The sequence below is a fragment of the Apodemus sylvaticus genome, chromosome 5 (assembly GCF_947179515.1).
Source record: "Apodemus sylvaticus chromosome 5, mApoSyl1.1, whole genome shotgun sequence".
Taxonomy (NCBI): Eukaryota; Metazoa; Chordata; class Mammalia; order Rodentia; family Muridae; genus Apodemus; species Apodemus sylvaticus.
Window position 1 is genome coordinate 140,816,240 of NC_067476.1, and position 24,224 is coordinate 140,840,463.

The 24,224-nt window shown below is 43.5% G+C and overlaps 1 protein-coding gene across 1 annotated transcript in view; it reads right to left on the reverse strand.

Moving 5' to 3' along the window:
* Nucleotides 1-9,578, reverse strand: part of Pigu (phosphatidylinositol glycan anchor biosynthesis class U) — a 78,954-nt gene extending 69,376 nt beyond the window's left edge. The window contains exon 1 of the mRNA XM_052184024.1: nt 9,406-9,578. Coding sequence (XP_052039984.1) covers nt 9,406-9,535 — 130 coding nt within the window. The 5' untranslated portion in view covers nt 9,536-9,578. The remainder of the gene's footprint in view (nt 1-9,405) is intronic.
* Between the last annotated feature and the right edge of the window lie 14,646 nt (nt 9,579-24,224).

The window sequence follows — 24,224 nt, forward strand, 5'->3', positions numbered from 1 at the left end:
CTGGCTTTTAAAAATGTCGTCCAGGCTAGTGAAATAGGCAGTCACTCTTGTGGCACCTGCCTCAACACCCCAGTCCCCTACCAAAGTAGGAGCAAGCCACCAAGCACAGTTAAGATGACACTTTTGTTTGCTTGTTGAGATCTTTAACTGATCTGCTAAAGAGCTCAGTCTGGCCTCAAATTTCCTATTCAGCCAAGAATCACCTTTAAGTATTTAACTCTCCTGCCTCCACCTCCCAAGTACTAGGATTACAGGCATGCACCACCATGACCAGCTTAAAATAGTTTTGTTGTGTTTTTGGTAGTGGTTTGGGAAGGTGATTGAGGGGGTTTTGGTTTGGTTTGATGCTATGGACTTAACTTGGAATCTTGTACATGCTCGGCAAATACCCACTGCTGAGCTATATCACCCAAACAAAATGATAATTTTTGGGTTTATACAAAGTTTCACTTTGTAGTTCTAGCTGGCTCACAACTCTCCATATAGACCAGGCTGGCCTTGAAGTCAACAGAGATCCACTTGTCTCTGCCTCCCCAATGCTGGGATAAAAAGCCAGTGCTGCCATGCCTGCCCCCAAATGATAAATCTTAAGGTAGATTATTTTAGGAAATAACTGATCAAGTTCCTGATAAAACATTCAGTACAGCTCTCAGAGTAATGTTTTTATTTTCTATGTATGAGTGCTTTGCTTGTGTGTACGTCTGTGCACCACATATGCGCCTGGTCCTGAAGAGGCCAGAAGAGGGCATTAGATCCTCTAGAACTGAGTTACAGATGGTTGTGAGCCATCGAGTGGGTGCCAGGAATAGAACCGGAGTCCTCTGGAAGAGCAGCCAGTGCTTTCAACTGATGAGCCATTTCTCCAGCCCCTCTTAATAAAAACTTGAAAATAATCCCAACACTGATTAATGGAGATTTATTTAAATACATAATATATGTATCTACTGATATACCAATATATACTGATATGCTAAGCATTAAAACTATGTTGTAAATAAATAAATAAAATAGGCGGAGCGGGGCGGTGGTGGTGGTGGTGGTGGTGGTGGTGGTGGTGGTGGTGGTAGTGGTGGTGGTGGTGGTGGTGGTGGTGGTGGTGGTGCATGCCTTTAATCCCAGCACTTGGGAGGCAGAGGTAGGCGGATTTCTGAGTTCAAGGCCAGCCTGGTCTACAGAGTGAGTTCCAGGACAGCCTGGGCTACACAGAGAAACCCTGTCTTGAAAACAAACAAACAAACAAATAAATAGGTAGAAGAAAAAGAAATGCTCTCTGTGATGGTTTGTGTATGTTTGGCTTAAGGAGTGGCACTATTAGGTGTAGCCTTGTTGGAATAGGTGTGTCACTGTGGGTGAGGGATTTAATACCCTTGTCTTAGCTGCCTGGAAGTTAGTCTTCTGCTACCTGCATCTGAACAAGAGGTGGAACTCTCCAGCCCCACATTAGCCTGGATGCTGCCATGCTCCAGCCTTGATGATTATGGACTGAACCTCTGAACCTGTAATCCAGCCCCAATTAAATGTTGTCCTTAGTAGAGTTTCCTTGGTCATGGCGTCTGTTCACAGCAGTAGAGCCCTAACTAAGACACTCCCCTTATACTGACTGCTCAGTGGCAAGTGTAGGAAGGCCACATGTGATGCTGTGGCAGGGCAACATGCAAAGCAAGAGGGAGGATCTGAGGTCAATACCAGGACTAAAAAGGGTAAAGAATGAAGAATGGAACAGGAAGTCATCACTTGGCTGACCCACAGAATGGTTTTCAAAGGAAACTATCGTTAGTGGATACTGAAGTCAGTGGGCAAAAGTATGAAAAACAAAGTATTTGCAAGGGAAAAGTAATAATTTCATCTAGACTTTACAGTACCTGCTTTAATCAGGTGATCCATTAAAATCAATAAGTTAACTGCATTATCAAGTATCTCATGATTCACTGATGTGGTGATAAGAACATTTCTGTGGTCCTCATGCTACCAATGCAGTACAGTGAGGAAATCAAGCAAAACCATACCCTCCGCCTAACCACCGGAAAACATCAGACAACCCAAACTGAAGGCAAGATAACTGCCAAGAATCTTGAAAAAGTAAACAACATGTCCCAGATTGGTAGTCACTCAGGAAACATTACCACTAAATGCAATCTTAGGTCATGGACTGAACATTAGGCCAGAAAATGGACAACCACAAGGAAGCAGTACAATTCTTTTTATTTTGTTTTGTTTTCTGTTTTTCAAGACAGGGTTTCTCTGTGTAGCCCTGGCTGTCCTAGAACTCACTCTGTAGACCAGGCTGGCCTCAACCTTGGAGATCCACATACTTCTGCCTCCTGAGTGCTAGGAATAAAGGCATGCACCACCACTGCCACCACCACCACCACCGCCACCGCCACCGCCACCGCCACCGCCACCGCCACCGCCACCGCCACCGCCACCACCACCACTGCTAACCGCCACCACCACTGCTAACCGCCACTACCACCACCATCACCACCACCACCACCGGCTCAATTTTTTTTTTCAAGATACATAAAAAGGCTTTATTTGCAGGGGAACAGGAATTTAACCAAACAAGCCAAATCCCATCTGATGCCTCAGACTCCTCCTTCTTCTCGTCTTTCTCCTCTGCTGCAGCAGGGGCAGAACCAGCAGCAGGAGCTGCAGAGCCAGGGGCAGCAGCCACAGACCCACTAGCTGGCTGGCCAACATCCTGAGTGATGACATTCTCAATGTTTTTTCCATTCACCTTGTTGAGCTGGTCGTCATCCACCTTGATGCCCACGCTGTATAGTATTTTCTTGATGTCTTTGGTGCTAGAAGAGGATTTGCTGCCGAGGGTGGCCAGCAGATAAGAGACGACATAGTGGGCTACGGTGGACAAACCTTGCGGGTGCAACCTTGGTGGTGGCAGGCAGTGAAAACTGGCTCAGTTCTTATAAGATATATACACTAACGATATTGACTGATTGAACCCACTACATTACTACATTACAGTAATACTGGATAAAGTATAAACAGAAACTTCACATATTTTTATAACTGCGTATGTGTGTGTACAGGTGTGTGTATAAGTACCTATGGAAGCCAGAAGAGGTTGTCAGATCTCTTCAAGCTAGAGTTACTGATGTTTGTAAACAACCTGATGTAAAGGCTGGGATCCAAATCACAGTACTCAGACTAATAAGGACTCTTAACTGCAAAGCCATCTCTCCAGCACCCTCCCACCTCTTTTGAGGGTTGGCAAAAAGGCTCTGGTGATTGCTCTCAAGATTAATGACCTGAGTCCAACCATCAGATCCTAAATTAGAAAGATCCCATTAAACAGGAGTTACAGACAGTTGTGAACTGGCATGTGGATGCTGGGAATTGAACTTGGGTCCTCTGGAAGCACAGCCAATGCTCTCAACCAAGGAGCCATCTCTCCAGCCTGTGCAAGACGATTTTAACCAGGGCTAGCAAGATACCCCATCAAGTAAAGGCTCTTGTTGCCAAGCCAGATGACCTGAATTCAATTCTAGGAGCCCTCATGGTAGAAGAGGACCAACTCTCACCAGTTGTCTTAACTCTGCAAGTACATGTATGTGCACATACACATTCACGCACACAGACATAGGAAATTAATATCTAAATGCTTACAGAGACAATTGTAACTGGTCCTTTATTCTAGTACTGAAAAGAAAAATCCCTTAAGAAGCAATGTAGAGGCTGTTCTGAAGACAGCTATTAAACTCTCACTAGCAGCTTTACTGGAAATTCAAGGATTCATGAAGCCACTTCACAAGGCTTCCTTCAGCCTAAGTCAAAGCATCTTGCCATAGCAAGTAAAGCCAATCCTTTGGTGACTTTGCTTCATTTGATACTGTGCATCAGTAAACTTGTTTGAGTATTGTGGTGGTTTGATTATACTTGGCCTCATGGAGTGGGGGGAGGTGGCCCTATTAGGAGGTGTGACCTTGTTAGTGTGTGGGGGCTGGCTTTGAGGTCCCTATGCTCAAGTTCTGCCCAGTGTGGAAAGAGACTCTCCCCCTGGCTTCCTGCAGAAGACAGTCTCCTCTTGCCTGCCTTCAGATAAAGATGTAGAACTCTTGGCTTCTCCAGTATGATTGCCATGCTCCCTGCCATAATGATAATGGACTAAACCTGAAACTGTAAGCCATCCCCAAGTAAATGTTGTCCTTTAGAAGACTTGGAGACATGGATGAAAGCTTTCTCAGGGTCTACAGTGTCTATTTCCCATCTCGGCTAGAAAATTGTCAAAACTCTTCTCCGACTCTATCAATGATTCATTCAATGTTTAAAAGAATAATCAGGCTGAGCATGGTGGCTGGCACTGTAATCCTAGCACCCGGGAGGCAGAGGGAAGAATACTAAAATTCCTAGGCTACCTGGTCTATTTATGGAATTCCAGGCCAGCTTGGAGAGCCTGAATCCAAAACTTAACTAAAACCAAAAGATGATCAGTGCACTTGGGAAGCAGAGGCAGGTGGATCTGTATGAGTTTAGGTCAGTCTGGTCTACACAATGAGTTCGGCCAGGCAGCGGCGGTGGTGGCGCACGCCTGTAATCCCAGCACTCTGGGAGGCAGAGGCAGGCGGATTTCTGAGTTCAAGGCCAGCCTGGTCTACCGAGTGAGTTCCAGGACAGCCAGGGCTATACAGAGAAACCCTGTCTCAAAAAAACCAAATCCAAAAGGCTAAGGAAAAAAAAAAAAAAGAGTTCCAAGACACTCAAAGCTATATAGTGAGACCCTATCTCCAAAACAAACAAACAAACAAACAACAAAACGAAACAAACGTCAAGCATAGCTGAAAGGATGGAAGTTGAAATACTTTTATAGCCAAACAACCTGAAATCCTAACACTCAGGAGGTAGAGGTATTGGGATCTCTGAGTTCAAGGTTAGCTTGGAAAAAGAAACATGCAGTTTCCACTTTCTTTTTAAAATGTTCTTTTATTACACTTATTTACTCTTTGTGTCTTTCTCCCCTGTCCACTGACACCTCCCACCCTGTGTGTGTGTGTGTGTGTGTGTCTAAGTCAGTTCTTTCCTTCCACCTGGATCAACCTCAGGGTGGTTGACTCAGACTTGGTGACAAGCACCTTTACCCACTTATTCTTTCAAAGGAGCTTTCCTTTCCATTACTACCATCTTGCTGAGGAAGACCCAGAAACTTCATACCCACCTAAGCCACAGCCATGGCCACATTCAGCCATACAAGTACAAAAGAGCAGTCAGTGCTCTTAACCGCTGAGCCATCTCTCCAGTCCCCAAAGACTTTCTTTTAGTCAAACAACAATTAAATATTGTATTTAATTAAATAAAATATTAAATTTTAATTTAAACAAAATTAAATTAAAAACCTAAAGAACTCATAAGCTTTAAGCTTTTCTTTTTCATGTATTTTTTTTAAATAACATTCATAAAGTGCACCAGAGGAGCAGTACTGAATACATTTCTTTCTTTCCTTTCCTTCTTTAGATTTTGTTTCAGAGCCCAAGAAAATCTTAAACTTGCAACACTTTGTCTAGGTCTCCATAAGTTACAGATTACAGATATGTAATTACCACTACACCTAGCTGTAACATTTCTCCCTTCCTCTATGAGATTATTATTTAATTAATATTTTGGAATAGAGTGGAGTTTTTGGTGGTTGTTTTTTTGTTTGGTTGGTTGGTTTTTGTTTTTTTATTTTTCATTTTTTGGGGGTTTTTTTGTTTTTTTGTTTTTGTTTTGTTTTTGTTTTTGTTTTTTTGCTGTGTTTGGGTTCGGGGCTCCATAATCATAGGCAAGTAATCTACCACTGAACAACATATCCAGACCTAGAGGAAGAGGGAATCTCAGATGAAAAGCTGCCTCCACAAGACTGGTCTGTGGGGGTATTTTCTTAATTGCTAATTGATGTCAGATAGTCTTGGCCACTGCAGGCCTGAGCTGTACAAGAAAGGTAACAGAACAATCCAGGAGAAGCAAGTTAGTAAGCAGTTTTCTTCTTCTGTTTTTTTGTTTGTTTGTTTGTTCTTGGTTTTTTGGATTTGGTTTTTTTTTTTTTTTTTTTTTTTTTTTTTGAGACAGGGCTTCTCTATATAGCCCCGGTTGTCCTGGAACTCACTCTGTAGACCAGGCTGGCTTCGAACTCAGAAATCCATTTGCCTCTGCCTCCCAGAGTGCTGGGATTACAGGCGTGCGCCACCACCACCTGGCAGGCAAGCCCACTCTTGCCTCTACCTTCTAAATGAATCTCCTACCTCAACCTCTAAATGCTGGGATTACTATAAGACACACTGGGCAGTGGTAGGGCACACCTTTAATCCTAGTGAGAAGCAGAGGCAGGTGGAGCTCTTAGTCTGAGGCCAGCATGGTCTACTGAGTGAGTTCCAAGACAGCCAAGACTACACAGAGAAACCCTGTCTTGAACAATAACAAAAACAACTACAAGACACCATGCCTGGCACAATTATCTGCTTTTTCATCTATCCCAGTTACAGAATTGTAAATACAAGTGACAGATATTGTATCCTTTCTTTAAAGTGAAATTAGTAACTATCCTTTGTTAACAAGATCCACATGCTGTCTGACTACCAATTCTCTGTAGCCTAGATGCTGACCCTAAGCTAGAGCAATCTAAACCTCGGAATGTCATGCTATTATACACTAACACTTACTGCCCTATCCTCTCGGGGTCACCTAGTCAGCTCAGCCACTGTCTCACTCTTTTAGTTCCTGAACTCATGACTTTGGAACTAGTATTTTGGTTCACTGCGCTTTAACGGGTTTTTTTCTCATTTAGTGTCTCATAGATAAGAAGTCACAAAGAAGTAAATGGCAGAGTCAGAAAAAGCCCTTCCTACTACTCTAGAAATCATACACAGCACTGCCTCACCTTTAAGTTGCCTGTCCATCTACTCTGTAAATAACAGAGCTTACGCTTCCCATATTCCTTCCATATCATTCAATAGTAACTAACTACACACCTGTTGTTCTCTAGCACCAAAGAATTTAGGCACAAATAACACAGTCCTTCCAGAAGTTCTTACTACTACAGAAAGACCAGAGATAAACAAAATTTTATATAAGGTGAGAAATTCCTGGGGGTTTTTGTTGTTGTTTTAAAGATATATTTATTTTTATTTTGTGGGCATCGATGTTTTACCTGCATGTACTTCTGTGTGAGGATATCAGATCCCCTGGAACTATAGGTACAGACAGTTGTGAGATGCCATGTGGGTGCTGGGAATTGAATCTAGATCCTCAGGAAAAGCAGTCAGTGCTGTTAACTGCTGAGCAATCTCTCCAGCTCCCTTGGTTTTGTTTTTAAGAGAGTCTCACTCTGTTGGCCTTGAATTCTATAAGAAAACTTAGGCTGTTTTCCAACTCATGGTCTTATTGCCCATGTGCCGAGATTCCCAGGTGCTGAGATTCCTGATCTGTGCCACGGTGCCCACTTCTGAGAAAGTCTTACTACAGGTATGTCTAAGGTTCTAAGAATGTAGAGGAAGAAAGACCTGGTGGTGCCTTGAGTGTTCTGGTATCCAGAAAAGAGTAGGAATTAAGCAGCTTCAATTCATTTCAACAACAAATTACACACAAAGATACCAAACCCAAGTTCTACCACCTCACACAAGAATCACCACTACTACTCACCAACACTAAACTTGGACAAAGTCTTTCTTAGTCCCGTTTTTTACTATGTATAAAATGGGGGCATACTACCACCTACCACAAAGAATCATTGTGAGGGTTAAGTGAGGGGAAACAAATTTTAAAAGCTTACTATACTCCTTGACATACACTAAGAAACTTTAGAAACTTTAGTGAAGCCACACCATAAGAGACAACCAACTCCCACAAGTGTTCTCCAGCTTCCGTACAAGCCCACGTGTCTGCACATGCAGCCATACACAAGAAATAAATAAATATTAGAAAATAAGTTGATGACAGCAAGTGATATCAGAACACAGGCATTAAAGTTTTAGGATAAAGTTAGATGTGATGGCTTACACCTACAATCCCAACACTTGAAAGGCTGATCACCATGAATCCGAGCACATGCTGGGCTAAAGAAGAGATCCTGTCTCAAAAATCAAATAATAAGCAAAGTGTAAGGCTACACAAAGCAGACTTCTAGGATGTTGGTGTTTTTGAGCTAGCATAGACATGCATAGACATGGCTCATAAAAATTCACTAAGCTCTCTGTCCCTGCTTACATGTGCCTTGTACGTATGATGCACGATAGGTTCTGTTTTGTTTAAAGAATTAAACTTGATCTGGACAGATGGTTCAATAGGTATGAGCACTCAAACTGCAAATTGAATCTAGATCTGAATCTAAATTCTCAGCACCCCTGCCAAAAAAAACCAAACAAAACAAACAAACAAACAAACAAAAAAAAACCACAACAGTCATAGCCAGAGATGCCCATAACATTGGAGGATTGTAGGGGTGGAGACTGACAGAAACCCCCTGGGGGCGGGGGAGCAGGCTCTTGGCCAAACAGCCCAATTGAAATAGCTTCCAGTTCAAGTAGACCCTGTCTCAGGGAATAAAGGGTAGAGTAATACTGAAGAACACCAGACATCCTCTTTTGGCTTCTGAACACACAGGTGTGTTCAGCACAATAAAGCTATATATTGACTAATAATGACTAAAAAAAAATTTAAGTCAAACTATAGCCCCAACCTAACCCATATCTTTCTCTACTCTGAACAACCTCAGGTAGTTCCTGACCCTTTGCAACCTGAAACTTCTCTTTTTCTAATCTTTTCCCAAACCTGGTCCTTCATTCATTCATTCTGGAAAAGGGACGTCAGTTTACCCAGGGTCAGATACTAAGGAAATGACTATAAAAACTTATTCGTCTCCTCTACTGGCCTGTGGCTCCTTCAGCCCAATCTCCGCGTCTTGTTGGAGACGACAGTATGCAATAGGGTTTGATGAAGACCATGTACATACATATATTTAAAAGACAAACTAAGACAAACTAAGAAAAACTTCACGAGTCCTAGACTGGGCAGAAGTGACTTAAGTACACAGCTACCTTTCTTACAAAGGCACTGGTTCCCTCGGTCGCGGTCACCGGCTCCGCGATCTGCTACCCTGTGGAACACCCCCTGCAATCTCATTGCTAAAAGCTAACACTTCACAAGACCCAGTGCACACCGCACCCTCGGATATCCATCCTTACGCCGATCCCGCCGCCAGACTCGGGACACTGGGACACGCCCCCTCGGATACCCATCCTAGGGTAGCGGGGCTCACACTCCACTTCTCCTCCACACCAAAGCTCCGCCCTCAACTCGCGAAGAACCCCCAGACGTGGGTCAGAACCGCGCGCTTGTGTCCACCTCCTCCACCTCCAATTCAATTCACTGAGGTTGGCAGAGCGCGGGCCGCCCTACTCTAGTCAGTGGCCTCACCTCTCTTCCAAGAGCTCAGTGGGGACACCACCTCCACCCTCTCGGAAATGAACTCGGCCAAACTGGAGCGAAACAAGGCCGCCCTCACGGTCACGGCCACCACAAGCACCAGGGCCAAGGGAGCCGCCATGATAGCTGAGGCGAGCGCGCAGGCAATGCGGAAGAGCCTCAAGACTTCCGCGCCACACTGTAGTACCTCCGCGGAGCGAACACCGCTACTGCTGCTGGAGTATGCAGACTTTGAGACTACCATTCCCAGAAAGCTCTGCGGCGGGACGACGGAAAGCGGGATGTGTCAAACTTCTAGTAAAGGTTTGGACTACGCCTCTGATCAAATAAGAGAAATGAAGAAATATTGTACTTATTTTACTAAGATCGTGAGCAAACTTTAAAGAAATCATTTCACTCGAGTGAATATTTTTGATGTTAAGATTTTTACATTTATATTTGTAAAGAGCGCGACTTATTTATTGAACGCCAACCATCCTCAAGGCACTATATTGTGTGGTGAGGAAATATTTTGGAGTGGTTAATTATTAACTTTGCGACCTTCAGCAAGCTATTTAACCGAGGGAAGTTAGAGCAGGAACTCAAGGTAGAAGCTTGAAGCTAAAACCATGGAAGAACCCTGCTTTTACAGATTTTCTCTTCTGCTCAAGCTCAACCAGCTTTCGTGCACAACACAGGCACACCTGCCCAGGGACGATTGATTCCTCCTCCTACAGTGAACTGGTCCCTCTCAATCAATTAATTGATTTTCCAAAACCAAGACAATTTCACACAGATCAATCTGATGGAGGCAAGTTTGCAACTGAGGGTTTCCTCTTCCCAAATGACCCTAGGTTGTGTGAAGTTGAGAAAAATAACCAGGACACGTACTGTGGCAAATACTGTGTAAGGATGCATTTCTGCTTTTCTCGGTTCGGGTTAGTAGCTTGAAATCCCTCCAGGTAGGAGAGTGCACAGCTCAGAGATAAGCAAACAGAACAAGTCAGGGGTTTGGAGAGCGTGTTGATAAACACTAACAGCATACCACACTTCAGTCATTTATGCATGAAAAGCGTTAAAGGAGTGCTTTAAAAATAGCTATAATAATTAACTATGCAAGGAGTCTTTATATCCATGATGAAATGGAACAATGTATCGATAATATGACCATGGCTAACAAAAAGTATTGACTACTTCAAAATAGAGAGTAGAAGCGTTTGGCTTTCCTAGCACAGTAATGTTTGAAGTCATATGTCAGTTCCCCTGTGATTACTATTCTTGTATACTGTATTAGGTTATCATACTGTACCCCATCAGTAGGTAAGCTGTTTCAGTTAAAGGCATGACTTAGGATACCCATGGGGGAGGGAGGGACCCTGGTGACATGACAGGGTGACATTTTAGATGAGAACCTTAGGATGAGTTCTCATGCCTTCCAAGCAGAGGGTACAGACTCAGATGGAATCAGGAAACAACAACTATAAATGAGAATCAGAAAAGGCAGCTGGAGAGAGGGCTCAGCCCTCAAAGGCTAGGCTCACAACCAAAAGGACAAGAGGACCAGCAAAGAATCCAGTGTGGGCCAAGGGGACCAGCAAAGAATCCAGTGTGGACCAAGGGAGGAGAGCAGCATCAGCTGTGGAAGAAGACATTGTAAGAGGCAGGCAGGGCAAGCGGCTGCAGTTAACAATTTGGGGATTATCCAAAGTACAAACTAAGTATCATTGAAAAGTTTTATTTTTATTTTGAGTTATTTTGGTTTTCAGATACTGGGACTTTATATAACCAGGCAAGCCTTAAATTCCCTGTGTATCTGAAGATGTTCTTGAAAGTCTAATCCTATCTCTGCCTTCCCAGTACTGAGATTTTTCGGGCTTATGCCACCACCTAGCCTTTTTTGTTCATATTTTTGCGTTTTGAGAGGGGGTCTTGCCATGCACCCCTAGCTGACTTAGCAATCTCTATGTGATTTAAAGAGGCTTCAAATCTGTGGCAATCCTTTTTATTTTAAGATTTATTTATTTATTTATTTATTTTATGTCTATGAGTGCTCTGTTTTCATGCACACCAGAAGAGGGCATCACATTCCATCACAGATGCTTGTGGGCCACCATGTGGTTGCTGGGACTTGATCTGAAAGAGTAGCCTGTGTTCTTAACTACTGAGCCATCTCTCCAACCCCAGCAATCCTTTTTTTTTTTAAAGATATTTTTATTTTTGGTGGTGGAGGAAGGATATGGAGGTCTGAGGAAGTTCTGCCTCTGTCTTTAAGGTCTGGGACCAGAAGCATGACCTACTACACCCAGATTCCATTTGGGAGTTTTAAACAGAGTGGTATCAGATATTTTCATTTTGTGGAGTTTTTGAGGAATAGGAGTATTTCATTTGATGCTAGGGATGAAACCAAGGCCCTGGTGTGTGCTAAACACATGCACTATATTACCTAACTCATTGTTCAGGTGTACATTTCTAAAGGATCACTATATTCCCAAGCCCATTTGGGTGTTAGAGAACAAGTCATGAACAATGATGGAAAATGTAAAAATCAGCTCCAAGGGTCATATCTAAGAAGCAGAGGGTGACAAGATCATAAGAGAATAGAGAAGGACACACATCTTTGGATCCAAGCATGGTGACATACTCATAGCACAAACTTCTTTGGTCTGTTCAGTTTTCTTCCTAAAAATATAATGTTGACACATGCATAATGCCTTTATGAAAAGTGGAAGCTAAAGTAGCATCCACTCTATATAAAGTCTCCAAAGACTGTACACAGTGAAATGCTTGGCACATATCCAGTGCCTGACACACATCAGACACCTGTTGTGTTAGTTACACCCACTTTGTAAAAAAATATTTTAGAATGTTATTATTTTGCACATATGGGTATTTTGCCTGCATGTGTGTATGTGCACCACACACATGAGGTACCCACAGAAGCAAGAACATGCCATTCAGATCCCCTGGAAATGGAGTTCTGCCCCACAGTGAGTCACCATGGCAGTAGTGGGAACCGAACCTGGAAAAGCAGCCAGCATTCTTAACTGCTGAGGCAGCTCATTCTTAACTGCTGAGGGTTCTACTTACATCATGTTAATAGGTAACTTGAAAGTTCTTATAGTGAAGACTGTCTCTGGGGGAAACTATGACCAGCCGTTACGAGTAGAACTGAAATCAAAACTTAATAGTTCCAAAACATGTATCGCTCAGTATCCATATAAAAAGGCTTACAAGAACTAAGACTCAGAAGAAAACAAGAGTAAATCTTCTGATGCCTTGTAAAGCATCTGTTTCTTTTCTATAACATCAAATACATAGGCAACAAAAGGAATAAGTTGGACTCCTGCATTAACTTTTCCTGGGAAGAAGAGAATGAATGTCTATTTACCCATAAGACAGCACCTATGACAGAGCAAAGGAACAGTTCCACCCAGGTCCAGCTTGATGAACAAATGAATTTATAGGGCTTACTTAGAGGCACGTGCATGACCCCAAACAGCTGCATCATGGTAAAGCCCCACCCACCACCTCCAAACGCTGCCTAGGCAGAATGCCGCTTCAGTTCATCTTCCACCCTCTATATGTGTTAGCACCTGTTGAAATGAATATGCATACAGCTGGGAGAGTGGGGGAGGGACTGGAATCTCAGGTGAGAGTCTTTTTATGAGGGACTGCCCAGAAGCCTGACCTTAAGGGTCACTCCTGAACGATGCAGCTGCTCAGATAATAGCTGTTTTACGCCCTGTAGCTAGTGTTCCGTAGCAGACTTTATCAAAATTGAAAACTTTCATGCCCCAATAGATACCACCAGAAAATAAAGACAGCCTATGAAAAAATCATGTACCAGAATTGTTCCAAAATCCATAAAAAATTGTTTTCATTTTTTATTTGTGTGTGTCTGTGTAAATGTGGCTAAAAATGAGTGCAGTACGCACAGAAGAAGGAAGTTGGCCGGCCCAGCACTAGAGCTGCAGACAGTTGTGAGCTGGATGACGTGGACACGTGACACCAAACTTGGGTCCTTAGGAAGAGCAGCAAGAGTTCTAAAATGCTGAACCATTACTCCAGCCACTTAATTTTTTTTTTACATTTATTTAATTTAAGGTGAAAGGGTCAGTCATATACCATGGCGTTCATGGGGAAGTCAAAGGACTTGTGGGAGTCAGTGTTCTTCTTCTATCATGTGAATTCCAGGATTGGATTCAGGAGCCTTCCAGTATGGCAGCAGATGGCTTTACCTGCTGAGCCATCTCACTGGCCTGAGAATATATTTTTAAAATACCCTTCTACAAGTCACTTATGAAAAGACATAAGAAAAGACAAATTCTCTTTTTAAAAAACGATTAATTAGTTGATTAATTAATTAATTAATTATATGTAAGTAAGTACACTGTAGCTGTCTTCAGACACTCCAGAAGAGGACTCCAGATCTCGTTACAGATGATTGTGAGACACCATGTGGTTGCTGGGATTTGAACTCAGGACCTTTGGAAGAGCAGTCAGTGCTCTTAACCATTGAGCCATCTCTCTAACCACAGAAAGGACAAATTCTTAAATGATCCAAGGATTTCAACAGACATAGATGCAAAGAAGATACACAGATTGCCAATGAGTAGAATCCCTGATGCCCAGCCTCACTGGTTACTAGGAAAAGTCAAATCCAAGTCACCAATGACCTCAGCTTCACACTCACTGGGATGGCTGAAGAAAACAACAATACAGTCCGGCAAAACAAATGCCTCTGTGCACTGCAACTGCAAACAAAATGTAGCCACTTTGGAAAACTGTTCAACAGTTCCACAAATGTTAAAACTTGAGATGGGCATGTAGCTCTGTGATAGAGCTCTTTTTTGTTTTGTTTTATTTTGTTTTGTTTTTGAGATAGGGTTTCTCTGTATAGCCCTGGCTGTCCTGGAACTCACTTTGTAGACCAGGCTGGCCTCGAACTCAGAAATCTCCTGCCCCTGCCTCCCAAGTGCTGGGGTTAAAGATGTGGTAGAGTTCTTGCTATGTATCTGACAGAAGTGGAAACATATGTCCACACAAGTGTGGACAACTTAGTCATAAAGCCAAAGCAGATACACTCGTAACCTGGTAACAAAATAGAGTTGTATATCTATGCAATGAAACATAGCTAAGCAATAAGATATAATGAAGTGCTGATATATACCACAATATTCAAGAATCGTGAAAATATTTGCTAAATGAAATAAACCAAACCACAAAACTATTTATTATATAGTTCCATTTATATGATATGTTCAGAATAGGCAAATGTACAGCAAGAAGGACTACGGACAGCTGAGAAGGTAGGAAAGAGTATGATTTCTTCTCCTCTTCCTTCTTGTGCAGCTGGGGATTAAACCTACAGCCTCTTATATTGAGCATGCACTCTACCCCTGAGCACACGATTTTTCTTCTTTCTTCTTCTCTCTTCTTCCTCTTCCTCCAGTTCTTCCCCTTCCTCCTTGTCCTCCTCCCTCTCTTCCCCTGTCCCTCCTCTTCCTTCTTCAACTCCCACTCCTCTTAGGTCTCAGACTCGGTAGTGAGCCAAAAGTGGCTTGAATTTTCAATCCCTCTGCCTAGGCCACCTAAGTAATGGAATAAAGGTGTGAGCTACCACACCCAATGTACAACATGCTGAGGTCAAAGCCAGGCCATCCTGCATGCTAAGTTCAGCCTATCAACTGATCCATATTTCTAGTCCCCTTAACTTCTTTTATAGTGTGTGTGTGTGTGTGTGTGTGTATGTATATATGTGTGCAGTGTGTGTGTGTGTGTTTTAAAAGCAGCATCTTGCTGTGCACTCCTGATGACTGGATACTCAAGATGTAACCCCAACTAGCCTAGAACTTGCAACAATCTTTCTTCTTCAGCTTCCTGAGTATAAGATTTCAGCCATACACAACTATGACAGCTACTTTTTTTTATCTTGAGACAAGTCTCCCAAGCTGGCCTTAAACTTTCAATCCTCCTGTCTTAGTCTTCCCAGAAGCTGGGATTACAGACCAGGTAAGGTAATACAACTTCCTTATGAAATAATCAAAATGTTCTAAAATTAGATTGTAGTGATGGTTACATTGGTCTGTGAAGATACTGAAAACCACTAAACTGAATCAGCTCTTTCCTCTGCCATGTGGGTCCCAGGGATGGAACTCAAATGGTCAGGCTTGGCATCAGGCCCATATCTGCTGAGCCATCCCGCTAGCTCAAGAATGGTTTGGGTTTTTTGTTTGTTTGTTTGTTTGTTTTGTTTTTTGTTTTGTTTTTTTCGAGACAGGGTTCCTCTGTGTAGCCCTGGCTGTCCTGGAACTCACTCTGTAGACCAGGCTGGCCTCGAACTCAGAAATCTGCCTGCCTCTGCATCCCAGAGTGCTGGGATTACAGGCATGCGCCACTACCGCCCGGCAAAAATGTATTTTTTAAATGTAAACTCCTCCAGTCTTCCCTAAAAACTGTGATTCACAACAGTAAACTGTGTTCCTTATTTCTCCAGGAAATTCTGATATCTCAGACTCAGAATCCATACCTTGGAAAACATGATGTTGAAAGGCATACACATCCAGTAGTCTATGCAACAAAAGGATGAAGAGAGGAGTAAACAAATAGTGCTTATTATGGGCCATGTTCTGTATGTATACGCACTCTTACAGCTGCTCTTGTGTCCTCATTAGCAATAAGGAAACTGAGGCATAAAGAGACTTGATAATTTGCCCAAAGTCACATGACAGGTGGCACAACCAGGATGTTTATGTAAGCTCTAAATATTCTGGCTAATTGTTATGCCTGAGAAAATGAGAGGAATTTGGGTTGGGTTGGGTTGTTTTGTAGTTGGAGCTGAAGAGGAAGGGTATTTAATAGAAAGGAAGTCATAAGCAAGGTGATTCCTCTCCTGAGAAACCAAACATCCCAGTTGATAGGTGAGCCACCAGGTGAGCAAGAAATTGAGGCTCTGAAATACCAAGTAAACAGCATTAAGCCACACGCCTGGGTTGATTTTTATTTACCATTTACTGAGCACCTGTCACCACTAGACCCTGTGCTAATCGTGAAGGAGAGAGGATCCACCTAATACAGTTTGTGGATTCCAAATAGCAAATCCATTCTGTTCATCTTCAACATAAAAGAAATCATTAGAATGCTATTTAATGCACACACTATTAAAGAATAGGCCGGGGAACCAGACACAGAAAAGACACAGAATTCAGGTAAGCCACACTGCTGGCCCTGGTCAGCAGAACTACCTAGATGGCTACCCTTTCCATTACTAGAATAAGGACATTTGAATTCGAGTTAATTACCTTGAATATCTCACTCTGGAGGCATTGTGCTCAGAAAGAGGATGATAGTATTGATTATGATCAGATTTGACACCTTGCTGCCTCTTGGCTGTATACAAGGCAACAAGAGAAAAGAATCTGTGAGAAATTTACCATCGTTGGCCTAGAACAGCATACTCTGAAGGCAGTTGACTGGAGTCAGTTCATTGATATTTTATATTCCGCTGGGGTCAGGCAAACACTAATAATGAAGGTGTGAAAGAGAGGCACAGCCCTTCCTCTATTGGAGTCTACCAGGGAATCATTAAATTAATGTAGGCAGCCGAAATAATTAGGGTTAGCGATTAGACTTTGCTGGTCAGAGACAGGAACAGGGATAATGAAGAATGGAAGAGCTATTGTATAGACCGGCTAGGCAAGGAAGTGATGGCTCATCTGAGGAGCCACTGGTGTGAAGAGTTGGCAGTGGTGTGCATGAGGAAGAGAAGACTGAAGCCACTGAATTTGCAACCACAGAGGCCAATGTGGTTGGAGTGATGGGAGCCAGAAGAGAAATGGAAAAAGCAAGTAAGAATCAGATGACCTTTGAAGACCATCATGCTAAGCTGAATTCTTATCCCCAAAAGAAGAGGAAATCCATGAAAGCTTTTCAGATACAGTTAGAACACCACCACACATTAGATTTTTTTTTTCCAGACAAGGTCTCATGTAGTCTTAGCTGCTTCCAACTCGGATACCCTGGAGCTGCCCTTACAGAGATGTGTGAGCTGCTATGTGGTGCTGGGGATGGAACCTGGGTCCTCTGGAATAACAGCCATTGCTCTTAACTGAGGGCATTTCACTCCAGCCCAGCCCCTGTCTAACCATTTCAGATACAACTAGAAACTATCTTTCCAACTGCCTGACAACCAGCCACCATTGTGAATGACAGAACAATGAGAGGAGGGGGTGGGTGCCCATGACCTTCCAACCACTGACAATTTTATTAGAAAAATAAGATCAAGACACAAATGAGGTCTAAAACCCACATGAGCCACAGGTGTGCTCTACCCTTGGGAAGCAGTAGGACCTAGCCAGAAGTTTCAGAAGGTAAATCAGAATTTACAAGAACACATCAGATTTGAAGACTACTTTGCTAACAGCAAAAGAAGCGTTGACAAATTAAAAACCAATCCCTGCCAGCATGGTGACTCATGTCTGTAACCCCATCATTTGGATGTGAAGGCAGGAACATCATGATTTTAAAGCCATCCCGGACTACTCACATAGTCTATCTCAAACAACAAACATTTACAACTTGAATTCTGCAGAGAAACCAACCCACACTGGGTTTTCCAGGTACACTGGGATGACATAAAAAGAACTCAAGAAATTGTCAAAAGAAACAACAATAACAAGCTATTGTCCCAGGGCCTCTGGAGGCTGAGGCAGGAGAATTGCTATGTAAGGTTGGGCAACATAAGGTCAAGCATATCACGGCAGAAGTTAGGGTGATGTGAAGGAAATCTTAGTGTGATCTATAGTGAGCATGATTTTTTTCCACCAAGAATTAATGAACTTTAATACCTTGAAAATAAGCCGTACAAACAACAACCGGGGGCGGGGCTGTGAACAGTAGCACCATGTCAGGGAAGATAATTAAAGGGATTCCAGAGATTGAAGAAAGAAGAAGGACCTGACCTAGCCTTGTGTACAGACTGGGAAACTGGAGACCAGAGAGGGGCAGCACCAGGTTCAGGAACCAACAGCAGATCAGTGGTGACATTAGGCCTAGACACCAGGGTTCCACCATAAGCAGCCTCCGTTTTCTGGACCAGAGTCTCTGATGAGGCTCATTAGAAAGTTCACAACTAATTCGCTCCTCAACCCTTCACCCAATTATTGTAAGCCCCCATCGCTCCATCCCCCCGCCCCAAAAGAAACGAAGATCTGACTTACTGGCTTATGTAATTCCTTAGGACAGATTTCAGAGACCAGTGTGTCTACAGCTCTACAAATTTCCTTCCTACTCTGAACCCACACATGCCCACAATTACCAAAGTCATCCTGTTAGGAAAATGATGCTAAGATGTCACTATGAACCCAAAGCCGGAGCTTCGCTCCTCTTCCTCAGCCTCCTCTATTGGATTCTCTTTCCCTCCCAAGAATCCCACACTCTCCATGGCTATGAACCCAGGCTCTTGGTGTCCTTGCCCCACATAGGCACACCCTTCAATGCTCTGGGAAAGGTGGTACAAATTCGTAGTCTTGGTTTGTTGTTCCTTGGTATCCATGCCCCCATATTCTCCTCTTCCCAACCCCTGATTTCTCTTCCTAGCAAGACCTTAAATTCTTCAGCGCTCATTCCAGGAATAGGGCCTAAATGATTTAAATCAACAAATACATGCTAAGACCCCACCATCATGACTGGTTGACGGATGAGCACGTGACCCACAGGACATTCAAAACTGAGATTTGGATGAGCCATCTGGGGAAATGAATTTCATCTTTTCCTTTGGATTTGAGTTTAGAAGACATCCAACCCCAAGAGCAGCTGGTAACCTCTTGGCATACTTATCTCTGCACATAAGACAAGGCTACAGTCTGAACGGCTCTACTAAGAACAAGGCAGCTCATTGTGTCCTGTCCTACACACCAAAAGGATCATACTGAGGCACAAAGAGTTAACCAGTTCCACTGAGTTAGCTGTGGGTACTCTGTTACCTAGGAGCCAACTCATTTGCTTTTTTAATTTTTTTAAAGGTTCATTTATTTATTTTATGTATATGAATACACTGTTGCTCTCTTCACGCACAACAGCAGAGGGCATCAGATCCCATTACAGATGGCTGTGAGCCACCATGTGGTTGTCCGGAATTGAACTCAGGACCTCTGAAAAAGCAGTCAGTGTTCTTAACCACTGAGCCATCTCTCCAGCCTCAGAGCCAACTCTTAAGAGGCAGCAATGCTACATATTCTCAACTATATCCTAAATGGGATGGGCAGAAAACCCTGTGCCTGGGGCTGGAGAGATGAACATTTCCTGTTCCTCCTGAGGACCAGACTTTAGTTCCCAGCACCTGTCAGGAATCTCACAACAGCCTATAACTCCAACTCCAATACACACACACACACACACACACACACACACACACACAATCTAAAACCAAACAAAACAAAACTCTACACCTCATTAGATCCTGAGAAGTCACAGAACCATCTCTTGCCAGCCTCCCAGAGGACATGGGAGGCCCTGGGGAGAAGGCTTTTCCTGTCTGACAAGCCTTCTGGTGTTCTGGTGCAGCTACAGGGCACTCTGCCAAGAGCCAGATGAACTAGTTAAGCTCATCTTGGGCCTTCAAAATTCCCAGATGTATCTGGGGCTTTAGTTCCAAGCCCTAACAGTTAGTTCTTAAGTCCAAATGTCTGTTAAGAGCCCAAGCTGTTTGTTAAGGGGTCAGTTGTGTGTTCAACAGAATGGTTTGTTTTTGTTTCTGCATTTCCGTGTACTATGTAGCCAGGAGTTCCAGATATTGTCAGAAAAGGAAGTCCATCTCAGTGCTGAGTGAACTCTGCTTCATTAACTGTCTGTTTACTTTTTCTCTGTGAGTATCAAGCTCTGTGAGGGCAGGGACTCAGCTGACTCATCTCTGGGGACACCACCCCAGGACCTGGGACAGAGTAAATATTGATACTGAGCTTCCACTTGGATAGCTCTAGTGATGGGGGCTCAGGGTCAGAGAGGGCCAGCCCACTCCTCACCCATGTGCATCTTTTCCTACCCAGGTGTCCAACAGGTTCTGCAGAAGGGAAATCGATAAGGAACAACTGAGCTTTGCCTCAGGAAGAAGCACACACAGGCCAAGTCTGGGTGTAACCTGAGACACTGAATGCATCACTGACAGAAGTCTAAACTGGCACAGTTACATTCAAAATTATATACCAATCAATTTTATATGTCTAAGGAGATACCTCTCATTCTATGTTTTTTGGGCTTTTTTTTGTTGTTGTTTGTTTGTTTTTATTTTGAGACAGGTTTCTTTGTAGCTCATTGTGAGTTCCAACTAGCTATGCAGCTAAAGGTGACTTTGAACTTCTGATTCTTCTGCCTTCAGCTCCCAAGTGCTGGGATCACAGGAATCTGTCACCATGTCTATTTTTATGCAATGCTGCAGGTTGAACCCAGGATTTAGTGCACACAAGCATGCTACTTGGTCAGCCCTATCTCTGCCCCCAGAGATAGTCCCTGTAGCATTGTTTGTGAGGGCAAGACAAGGAAAACCAAATATTCAACAAGTGACTAAGAAAACTGCTTTCCATTATGAAACAGAATTCTGGGGGCTGGAGAGATGGCTCAGTGGTTAAGAGCACTGGCTGCTCTTCCAGAGGTCTTGAGTTCAATTCCCAGCAACCACATGGTGGCTCACAACCATTTCTAATGGGATCCGATGTCCTTTCCTGGTGTGTCTGAAGACAGCTACAGTGTACTCATACACTTAAATAAAAGAAAAAAGAAATAGAATTCATTTTCACCTTTTTGGGGGGAGGGTTTTCTTTAATGAGGTAGTGTTTGTGTATCAACGTGGTACAACATCCAGGCAGTCTAAACAGTATAAATCAGTACATCATAGAAGCTATGTAGTTATGTCTTTAACATTTGAATTTTAATTTTTTTTTTGGAGTAGAATAGAGTTTACTCAGGGCCGAGGATGGGAGTAATGGGAAGTGGAGGCAGAGAGAGGCAGAGAGAGAAAGAGAAGAGAAGAGAAGTGGAGGAGTGGAGGCCGGCTATGACCATGGAGAGAGGGGGAAGGGAGGAGAGCCCAAGGGCAGAGAGGTGAGAGTGCCAAGAGGCAAGAGCGATGAGAGAGCTCAATTTTAATTTTTTATCTCTTTATTGTACATTCACTGTGTGTGTCTAGACATGACCACCACTTGGTTATCTCTAGTGATGGGAGCTCATGTGGAAGTCAGAGGACAGCTTGGAGTGTTGGTGACCTCTTTCCTTCCACTAGGGAATCCTCAGCCTCTCAGTCCTCCCTGGGGATTGAATTCAGGTGGCCAGGTATGGCGGCAGCTGCTTTCACCTGCTGAACCCTCTGATCGGCCCTAGTTTTGATTTTTTTGAGGCAAGGTCTCACACAGCCTGGCTTTAAACCTTGAACACTTACTGGCCCTCCTGCTGCCACTTTTCAAGTGCAATGACCACAGGCCTGGGCCACCACATCTGGCTAACCTCCATTTTTAAATGCCAATTAAATTTTCAAAATTGCTTCAACTGCAGAGACCTGATTGAAGATACTTACCTTAATGTAAATATGCAAGGCTGGGATGGCAGCACATGACTTTAATCTCGGCTCTTGGGAAGCAGAGGCAGGTGGATCTCTGAGAGTTTGAAGCCAGCCTGGTCTACATAACGAGACTTTTTTTTTTTTTTTTTGGTTTTTTCCAGACAGGGTTTCTCTGTGTAGAGCAGGCTGGCCTCGAACTCAGAAATCCTCCTGCCTCTGCCTCCCAAGTGCTGGGATTAAAGGCATGTACCACCACTGCCTGGCAAGACTTTTTTTTTTAAAGTCAAATTATGTGGATAAATATGGATTGCAGTGTTTTTAATAAACGATTGGAAGTAACCTTCCTTTCCATTGGATATTACGCTTCTGTGAAATAAAGTGAAGCTGCTCTACATGTTTATAATGAACAGTCTTCAAGATATAGTGTAAAAGACGTGTGTAGAGCAATGTTTCTATTTTTATAAAAAAAAAAATTCATGGGGGTCCAGCAGTGGTGGTGCATGCCTTTAATCCCAGGACGTGGGAAGCAGAGGCAGGTCTACAGAACAGGATAGCCTGGTCTACACAGAGAAAATCTGCCCTGAAAACCCAAAACAAACAGCAACGGACAAAAACCACTCCCAGGGACATGGAGATGTGGCTCAGTTGGTAAAGTGCTTGCCAAAAATGCATGAAACCCTGGGCCGGATCCTCCCTGCTTTTTTTTGGGGGGGGGGAGATTTGGCTTTGTTTTTTTGAGACAGGGTTTCTCTGTATAGCCCTGGCTGTCCTGGAACTCACTCTGTAGACCAGGCTGGCCTCAAACTTAGAAATCCACCTGCCTCTGCCTCCCAGAGTGCTGGGATTACAGGCGTGCGCCACCACTGCCCGGCCGGATCCTCCCTACTAAATGCAATGTGTGTGATGTCACAGGCTTCTGATCTCAGTACTCAAGAAGGGGAGACAAGATCAGAAGTTTAAGGTCAACTGTGGCTCAAGATCAGGGACTAAAAAGCCGACACAGTAATTCAGAGTATTTATTGCCCTTGAGGAGGGCTGGTGTTTGGCTCTCTGGAGACCCACGACTACACCTAACTTCAGCTACAGGGGAATCCAATATCTTCTACTGGTCTTGTGTGTACACACACACACATAATTAAAAGTAAAAAGCTTTTTAAAAGAAAAGAAGTGACCTTGACTCTATCTTGGTTAAATTTTTCATTTATGTTTTTAAAATTATATACAATATGAGTAAACTGTTGCATTGTTTAAAATCCACTTTAATCAATAATACAAAGTTCAGGTGGCAACGAAATGAAGCCAACTCTCCTTTATGAAGGACTCGGGTCCTCCTTGTCCCACCAGTCTTTCCAAGGACACTGGGCTTAGAGATAGGCACCTGGTCTATAAGGGACATCATTCCAAGCAGTTTCTCCTCTCACCTCTCACCCACTTGGCTTCCTGTTACCAGTGTTCTGGGCTGAGGACCAGAGCCAACTGATTATAGGGGTCGTATTTCCAGAGGTCCAGGAGGCTGGGAAGAGCCAGGCCAGGAAAATGGGACATTTGGTCTGGCTCCTTTGTTCTTCCAGCCACGCCGCCACTGCTCCACCTCCAGTGTTTGCTTCTGTCTGTGCCTGAGCAGCTGAGTTCAGCGGAGGCCTCAGAAAACCCCACTGGACTAGACGTAGTCTTTTAGCTAGTGTTGTAGGAAGCTTCTAAGTGGGGCAATGGTTTACTGAGGAATATGCAGCACTGGACTTTCTGCTGCCAGAGAAGAAGATGCTTAGGGGCAAGCAAGCCTTATTATCCCTAAGTCAGACTGTTAGGCAACAAGACACAGAGCCTAAGATGGCGGACCCTGAAGCTGGGTGGGTAGAGTCATAGCCTAGGCTTGTAATTCAGCAGCTACTAAACCTTAGATAAACCTCAAACCTCAGTTTCCCAGTCTGCTTCTACATGGGGTTATTGAGATGCTATGACAGGATGTTACATGAAGTGTTTGGGTATGCGTGGGTGTAGATATGAGTGGCTATACCTGTGTGTGGGTAAACATGCACACATGTGGACATATGTATGCAGGCGTCACTATGAGTCTATGAGTGGTTCTCACGCCATGTATAATCACCTCTGCCCACCTTTGAACAACTAGGGATCTGTTGTCCTCCGTGTAGTATATAACTTGTCTGCTCTAGAATTTCATATAAATGCAGTTGTACAATATGTTGTTTTGTGTCTGGCTTCTACTCAGCATTTTATTTTAAATGCATCAAGATTTGTGGCAGGCATTAGAAGGGCCTTC